General features: G+C 31.5%; 1 protein-coding gene across 3 annotated transcripts in view; it reads left to right on the top strand.

The window, feature by feature from the left end:
* Positions 1-9,628, top strand: part of LOC106459093 (tyrosine-protein phosphatase non-receptor type 3-like) — a 71,886-nt gene that overhangs the window by 46,819 nt on the left and 15,439 nt on the right. For all 3 annotated transcript variants that reach the window (XR_002610502.1, XM_022385509.1, XM_013918676.2), the window contains 3 exons: positions 1,641-1,731; positions 7,523-7,590; positions 7,870-7,953. Coding sequence is in view for 2 of the 3 variants with exons in the window: in XM_022385509.1 (XP_022241217.1) it covers positions 1,641-1,731; positions 7,523-7,590; positions 7,870-7,953 (243 nt within the window). In the remaining variant the exon portion in view is untranslated. The remainder of the gene's footprint in view (positions 1-1,640; positions 1,732-7,522; positions 7,591-7,869; positions 7,954-9,628) is intronic.

Below are 9,628 nucleotides of genomic sequence, written 5' to 3' on the forward strand. Positions count from 1 at the left end.
TTCAGCCGTGGGGGCGTTATAATGTGACGGTCAATCCAACTATTCGTTGGTAAAAGAGTAGCCCAAGAGTTGGCGGTGGGTGGTGATGACTAGCTGCCTTCCTTCTAGTCTTAAACTGCTAAATTAGGGACGGCTAGTGCATATAGCCCTCGTGTAGCTTTGCGCGAAATTCAAAAACAAACAAACAAACAAACACTAATTAATACCTAAGTATATCATATGTAAAATCCTATCAAGATCAAAATGATAATACTCTAAGTAGTACAGCAAACACTACACTCTACAAATATTCACTTCTAACATGAAATAACACTAACCTCGTTCACTTAAGGCACACTTAATCAAGGGTAAGGTACATACAGGAGTGGCATAGACTCTTTTTTAAATAAAAATAAAAGTCAAAGAAAATGGCAGAAATTGAAGGTTTCTTCCAAATACTTGAGAAACAAAATGGATTCACACAAAAGGGAACTATTAACAACTATCTGCACACACAACCAAAACTGCTTAAAGTCTATCAAATTATCATAAAGTTCTGCTCTTTCAAACCTGCCTTAAATATGCAAATAGTGATTAGACTTTGCTAAACCAATTATTCAATAAGCATAGACGAGTCTACCCACAACTATTATCTGATTTGCCAACAAGAATAGCTCACATTACCGCTTTGTTATTCGTGTAAGCTTTGTCCTTTATCTAGAATTTATTTAAAATTAGTAAGTCACATGAGCGTCTCTCTGTATCCGTAAGAGGAACCATTAAAAACAATATAAGTTAAAAAAATAATTTTTAACTACAAAAATGGAAACATACAGCACACCCCGGTACTACATATATATATAGCTTAAATTTTCATAGGGAATATGAAGTTTTTGAGAGATGGGAGGAGAGCGACTACGTTAATGATTATGTTAAATTATCAGTCGCTTGAATCGTGCTAAAACTTTATTTATTGATATCTTTGTATTTGTATTTTGTGGGCAAAAATTTAAGAAAACAAAGTTTCGTCATATTATTCTTGTATCTTACTTTACATTATGAAAACTGATCAATTACACAAGCCTGCGTTGGTTTTATTGTCTTGAAATGTTTACATGTTCTACAGTAATTCCTGTACGTTGAATCCGAAAATGATATCCATTTTTCTCCATCGCGTACAGATTTTTCACAAAACGTCATATGTACTTTTACATAAATGAATCATTTTCGTTGAAATCGGGTCGCATTTTGTTATGTTAAAATGTTGACAACCACTGGCTATAGATTTCTCTAGACCAATCGCGATTGGATAATTTGATCTAAGTAAGAGTTTTTTTTCTTTCCGATTTGTAAAAAAATTCATGCGTGATAGAAACAAAATGAATGTTATTTTCGAAATCTGCGTAGCTGAATTAAGGAAAATCCGTTATTAAAACTAAAACAACTTTTATGAAGTTTAAATTCGTAGGCCTGTGTTATTAGTTGACAATATCTCATAGTGTTTATCTTATATTAAGAAACCTTGGTTAGTTGTTTATCGACTTGGTTATTCCATTAATTGTGTTTATTGCTTCCCAACACTTATTAAATGTTATAGTAGCATTTTATGACACTGAAGAGCTCTAATTTTAACTACTAATAGTGTCTTCTTTTTGTACTAGAGTATCCACAGAAAACAATCCGGAGAAACAACTAATATCGCAAAGTTATCGGAGAATGTACAGAAAAATCGCTATAGAGACATTTCCCCGTGTAAGTTTTTACTACTATGTTTCAATAGATATTCTTTCGCAAGTTTGAACTATTGCGATTTTATATTTGCACGTGTAAGATTGTGTTGTAATGGCTTAATAATTCCCCGTTTAAGTTTGTGTCATTTTAATTGAATATTTTCTTAATTATATGTGTCTAGCCATGGTGTGAAATTTTTCCATGTATGTTTGCACAATAATGATTTCAAATTTTATACAATGAAGATTTCATATTTTTCTGAATACTTTGTCAAGTGCTGATTTAGTATTTCTCCCTACAAAAGATTTGCATTATAACTTGATATTTTCTATGTACGTTTCAATAATTTTTAATTTATTTTTCTCCATATAAATATTTTACACTTGAACAAAGATCTTTTTTATGCAAGTGTGTAAAATCGTGATTTCACAATTCTTTTGTCAGTTTCCAATATCACAAGTAATACTTTAAGTATTATATTTGTCACAGAGGTATACATTCAGCATAAATATTAAATGTACTAATAATTTTGTCAACATCTCAAGTAAAGTTATCTTTCTGGAAGTGAATTTCCATAACTCTGATAATTTTGATATATTAGGTCGTCAAAAAATTAATGTCGCGTTTTGGAACACTTTCATTACCCCTCCCCCCCCAAAAAAAACGTACTTTACGTATAATAGTTAAAAGAACTGCCTAAACGTGTAGCCTATATAATGTGTGAAGTTTAGTATACTCTAATCCTTTATAGTGATGGCACACGACGAGACACACATTCGATATGTAATGCTGTTTGAATACAAGTGGAGAAACAACGCTTCTGTAGCCACAAAGAATAACAAATAAGTTTATGGAAATGTTTTGAACGTTCGTAAGTATCAAGGATAGTTCAGCAAATTTCATTCAGGTGACTAAAAACTGTGATGGTAGGGGCTGACATTTTGGAATTGATATTGATGCTCTGAAGACCCTTGTTGAGTCTAACCCAAGGCAACACATTCGTGAAATGGCCCTGAAATTGCAAGTCCCTCACGAAACAATGCGTAAACATCTAAGGAATATGGGAAAACTCCTTAAAGAAGGTGGGAACGTTGTTTCGTCTCTTCTGGCGCGCAATGCGCATGAACCATTTTTGGACAGAATTGTCACCGGCGATGAAAAATGGATTCTCTATGCGAATATTAAACGCCAAAAACAATGGCTTAGTTCTGGACAAAAACCACTCCGACTCCAAAACTTGGACTTCATCCGCAGAAAGTGATGCTTTGCATCTGGTGGGACATCAAAAGAATAATTAATTTCGAACTCCTCAATCCACAGTGAACTGTCAATGCAGAGATCTTTTGTCAGAAACTGGAACGTTTAAATCAAGTCCTTCATCAGAAACGCCCTTCACTCGTCAAGCGGAAAGGTGTTCTCCTCCTCCACGTGGCCCGGCATGGCCAGGTGGATAAGGCGCTCTACTCGCAATCTGAGGGTCGCGGGTTCGAATCCCCGTCCCACCAAACATGCTTGCCCTTTCAGCCGTGGGGGCGTTATTATATGACGATCAATCCCACTATTCGTTGGTAAAATAGCCCAAGAGTTGGCGGTGGGTGGTGATGACTAGCTGCCTTCCCTCTAGTCATACACTGCTAAATTATGGACGGCTCGCACAGATAGCCCTCGTGTAGCTTTGCGCGAAATTCAAAAACAAACAAACCTCCACGACAATGCACGTCCACATTGTCACTTTTGACCCAACACAAGATTATGGAGTTGGGTTGGGAAGTTCTCCACCATCCGTCATATTCTCTAGATATGGCACCATCAGATTACCATATTTTTCCTTCGCTGCAACACCATCTTAATGTTAAAGAGGCCATCGACATGTTTTTGCTTCAAATCCAAGTGATTTCTTTAATCAGGGCATTAACAACCTGATTGTAAGATGGAAAAGCATCATCGATAAGAATGGAGACTATTTCATTTAACAAATGCTTTCTTTAATATATAAGTTGTTCTGTTTTTTTTTCATCTAAAAAGTCGACATTAATTTTTTGACGACCTAGCATATAAGAATATTTTCATAACCACAAGTTCTAAGGAGGTGTGCGAAAATTAAACGCACTTAAATATCTTATTTGTAATTTTTCATGCTACATACTTGTTAAATAAGGTATATTTAAGAAGCAAAAATTAAAAAAATATATATGCAAAAAAGAAATTCATGCACTCGTACCGTAAGATAAGTATAGAGAAAAATACATATACCCTTGATCATCTCAAATTATTGTTTTTGACAGCCTGCTATAAAAAACATTCATTTCAGGCAAAAAAGGCAAATGCGCAGCTATCATAACTTGTGATTTATGGGTCAGTGTCCTTAACAGACCGCAAGATTACCAGTTTTTATTTTGTACAATTACATAGACTATTTTCTCAGGAAATAAAAATATTATTAGAACTTTCACGCCTGAACTGGTATTTTATTTGTTACTCGTGCTACATAACTATATTGAAATTAAACCTTTTAAGTTCATAGAGGACAAAACCAGCTCATAATATTGATCAATTATGATTTATTTTGATGGACCGGAAAGTTGGTTTAACGTGGAAACAATAAAGTACACAGGAGAGTAAACTGTAAAAAAAAAAAAATGGCATTACAAATATAAGAACCCGATCCGCAATATGCAATAAATATTCTGCTTATAATTTTGTAGGTATATAAAAAGGTTTATTGAAATTTGCCTAAATGAAGAAAAACACACATATATATATTACATTGTATGCCCTTTATACTGCTATGTACAAAAGGGTATTCACGAGGAATTTCGGTAAGGTAAAACTATTGTTCTTTAAAAACAGCAGATTCGCAATTGTTTTAATTTAGGAGAATTAAGTAGTCAGAAAGTGGAAAAAGTATTAGTTCTTCTTGTTGAAAAGGCAAAATATATAATAAACAAAGGAGGTCAAGAAAAATACTTTCATTAATAGATGTTAATCTGAACAAGAGTTTGACAGTTGTAACAAATATATTAACATATTTATGAATTATTTTTTTGATAATGTGTGATTTGCTTATAGCCGCTACTAGGTTAAAACAGATAAATTAAGGGTTTAGGACAGGCGAAAAGTCTGAAATTAGGTAGTGTCGTAATGGACTAAAACGCTGCAACTGTGGCAGTAACTTCTTTTGAAACCTGGAATCAAATATCATTTTGACAGGAATCTTCTTTGTAATTAACGTTAAAATGTTTACTATATTAAAATGCATTAGATCTGTAATAGATTAAAATAAATGATTTTTCAAAGAGTGGTAGAAATATTACTTTTATACGTTGTCTTCTTGCTCTTTTTCCGCTGTCAAAGTTAGAATGCTTAAATGGGTTAACGCAATGTATTCAGGTTTCAATCAAGATTAAAAGAAAGCTAATTTGTTTTAGAAAATATTTGTTTACTAAACAAACAATATATGGAATAAAAGATCTACTCATTTAAAACATTAAAAACTTTAAACATAGATAGAAAATGATTACAATTTGTCTAATAGGACTCCTAAATTGACAAAAACTATTAGTTTACATGTACAAAATATTTAGAGGCATGGTAGTGAGTCTTGTCAGAAAATTAGAAAAAAGGCTGGAGAAACATTCACTGTTACTTACACGCAGGTACAGACTTTGGACAAAACTGGGGTAGTGACATAGCTGTTCATAATTCTGGAATGCCACTATTCTTATGTTTTTAAACACATGTAGACAATCTTAAGTTACATTAAAATCAGCAATTTCACATCTGGTTTAAATTAAGGGAAATGAATTGTTAACAAGTTGTACAATTCTTCTTCTTGTGAAAGCGAAACATAATGTAAAAATAATGGGGTGTTACTAAGCACAACACATGTAAATATTCATTGAATTAGGGAATTCCGCTGGTTTGAAACTTCTATCATATATAGTAATTGAAAAATACATTTTGTCATACTTTTAAATGGAATCTACATCACACAGCTATTAGGGTCATAACATCGATCTGAATAGAAACACAAAATGAGTTAGGCTTTAAGAAGAGGATGGAAAGTCTAAATTCAAAGAATGATCTAATGAGCAAGGATTAAATAGTTATGTCATCTGATATTGTGCTTTGGAATTTCAATTTTTTTAAACATTGTAAAGTTATGTAGTATATGGCATACGTTAATAAAAAAAATCGGTGAAAAACCGATATATATATGTATATGTATGTGTGTGTGTGTGTGCGTGCGTAAAAATACTACATTTCCACTAAAATCAAGTTTGTGTAGCTCAAAGTTTTTTAATCGAATAAAAAATACTGATATTTAGTCAATACTTTGCATGTACTAAAACAGCCCAGTTAGAATAAAGGAGCCAGCCACATAAAGACGTCATACTAAAAAAAAAAACAGCCAAGTTAGAATAAAGGGATCAGCCACATAAAGACGTCATACTAAAAAAACAGCAAAGTTAGAATTAAAGGATCAGCCACATAAAGACGTCATACTAAAAAAACAGCAAAGTTAGAATTAAAGGATCAGCCACATAAAGACGTCATACTAAAAAAACAGCCAAGTTAGAATTAAAGGAGCCAGCCACATAAAGACGTCATACTAAAAAAACAGCCAAGTTAGAATTAAAGGATCAGCCACATAAAGGCGTCATACTCATAATACATGATATTTTTAATATTTAAATAGAGATGAAGGTCTGGCGAATCTCTATGCAAAAACTTGGGGTGACATTCTCTAAAATGTTCACGCGGGAATTGTAAACCTGTACATAGATCATATGACCTATTTAACAACAACAAAAGTATACATAAGACAGGAGTATGTCTTGCAACTCACTCCTGAAGATGACGTTGCAACGTCGAAACATGGAGGGTCAACATTTTAGTGGTCGTATATTGACCTTAATTAAAATGTTTTTAATCGTGTATCTATTTTAACGTTGTGGGTTATTTATTATTTTAACATTATACAGAAGTGCCAAGAAATAATACTCACATTAAGCCCTTAAACTATGACTATTAAAGACAGCAAAGAGAAGATTTCATTGAAACATAAAAATACTGCATGCATAAACTTTATCGTGAAACCAGAAACTTATAAAACATTTTAAGCAAAAAATATATACTTTTCGCGGTTACATTAACAATATAAAAATATAATTCTTAGCTATGCTAAATGCTAAAATCCTCTGCTAGATATGTATATATGTATATAAATATTTTTACAGTTTTTTTTTAGATATTTAAAAACGTAACTATCTTTCTTACATACGGATGATTTTTAAACTAAATAAAATTTGTATTTACACATTTTGTTAAGATCCTTTATATATAAAAACTTAATACAAAGTCACAACCGTATCTTTCACGTTTATTTTTATTTTAATCAGTTTCATACTTTTTATTTCTGTATCTATTATTACTTATTCTTATTTAGTTCTGACACGCCCTCTATAACATTATGTATGAGAATATTTGCCCCCTCATGAAGAAAGGCCCACCTTTCGAAAGTGATCAAGCTATAGTGTTTTGTAATTTTGTGTTAAATACGAGAATATTATAAAGATATAATACAGCAAACCATATTTCGACAAACAGGTCATTTGTAAAATATTTATCATAAGAGTTTTGATAATTCGTTATTAAAAAACAATTATCTTAGAGATAATAAATTTACAACATAGTTGTTATTAAACACACTGTGGACTCATTAATCATATTAGTCAATCTGCTTTCCTTAAAAGTTTGGGTTTGTAAAATATTTAATTAACTTTAATACGTTTTCTATGAATGAATCTAGATGACACAACGAGAGTTGTTCTAGAAGACTGTATCACAGGAGACTACATAAACGCTAGTCATATAAATGTATGTATATTGTTTTCTTGTAGATTTATAAGTACTGTTTGTGAGGTTGTTTAGTTACTCGTTTTATACAATATTGTAAAAGGCAAATTTGCAGTTAGTGAGAAATCTAGATCAGATTAATTCCTTTTAAATAAAACTGGTTATATTTTATTTGACTTCAGAAATATTGCCTACTTTTGTAAGTGAATAAACCCACAAGCTAAACTCACTAAATGTTTAAAATTGCTGTTTTGAAACTTTTCAATTTATTATCGTTGTGCATGTGAATGTTTTCAACAGATGATGATACCAACCTCAAACATTGTAAATAGATATATTGCCACACAAGGACCTTTACCAACCACATGCATTGAATTCTGGCAAGTAAGTTTGTAGCATAAGTCATTTTTATAGGGCTTCAGAATATTTAATTTTATTTATTTTGACAGTTATTACATCTATTGCTTTGCATACTAAATTTTGAGAACGACTTCATGATTACCTTGTTTATCATAGTGTGTTTCTGTGTATATTTTCTAAATACGTAAACTAGGTTGTTTAAGATGGCAAAACACGAAAACAGCTTAGATTATGTTATGTTTTTTCAATCATGTCAGTTAGAGTTAATTTTTCAGCATTTATTTCTCTACTATTCTTGCTTTAATAAATTTGATACTTCTAGAATACCTTCATTAGTGTATTCTTCATAAGATTATAACAATAGAAGAAACTATATGTTAACATTAAAGTTGCAATAAATCTATAGCACAAAAATCCAGAACACAAAAAATAATAATAACGTGTTCGTCTGTACGTACATTTTGTATTTAAAGTTGTCTTCAAATTAGCAGCTACACTGATACTAGTAATCTTGAGAACACTTTGATAATTAAATTACAAGTTGAATAAAACATCAATAGCAACTAAATAACAATTTATTCGATTGCATGCAAAGAATGACTTAGAAAAATCATTGTCCAAAAGTCAATATCAGAGATAATATTCATGTAGTATCTCATTGAAAGACATAGAAAAAAATTAGTCAATAAGGTCAACAGAAACAAAATTACTGACCTTTATATTTTATTTGGAAAGGATGCTGCTATGCATGAAAATTGTTTTGCATATGCAGATAAGATTATTATAAAAGTAATTTTAGTATTTCTAAGAATGTATAACAATATGCCTATAACACTATACCTGATATATCCAGTGCTGTATTGGTCTTTCGACCAATACCAGAACTCCTCAGGCCCGTTGAGGCACAACAATTCATTTGTTTGATTTTAGAGCAAAGCTATCTGATGTGTCCATTATGGGAGATTGAACCCCGGATTCTAGCGTTGTAAGTCCGTAAACTTATAGCTGTTTCAACGTGTAACAGTTAGACAGACACAGTAGTGACTGAAACATTGTTTATATTATCACATTGCATGAACAACAACTGTTATGGTACGAACTAGATTCAAATTAGAGAAGCATTATTTCATGCTTGATCATTTAACAAATTTTTTATGACTTCGGCTTTTTAAGCTCGTTGGTAATTTTTTTTATTTATATGTGAAAATCAAATGACTCGCAGAAAGTCTTATTTTGACCTACAACTAATCCCAGAGTTTTACTATATCTTATAGTGTTCCGTACCAACCCAAAACTTGAAATACCTTATTCTAAGTACTTTCCTGTTTATTGTTTCTGAATAGGTAAACTGAGTTGTTTAAGATGACAAAATAACGAGCTGTGTAAATTGTTTATTTCAAATATTCAAGTAAAAAAACACAAAGGTTATCTGTGGTAGCCGTCCATAATATATATATATAATATTTCGAAAGGTGATTATGATTTAAAACACAAAGGTTATCTGTAGTAGCCATCCCTAATATATATATATATATATAATATTTCGAAAGGTGATTATGGTTTAAAATACAAAGGTTATCTGTGGTAGCCGTCCCTAATATATATAATATTTCGAAAGGTTTAAAACTTTTTTCTTGATTCGGGTAATATTTGCTATAAATATGTCGATCGGTTAAGCCTACACAAAATTCGTATGCTT

This window comes from Limulus polyphemus, unplaced genomic scaffold, assembly GCF_000517525.1.
Source record: "Limulus polyphemus unplaced genomic scaffold, Limulus_polyphemus-2.1.2 Scaffold558, whole genome shotgun sequence".
Lineage (NCBI taxonomy): Eukaryota > Metazoa > Arthropoda > Merostomata > Xiphosura > Limulidae > Limulus > Limulus polyphemus.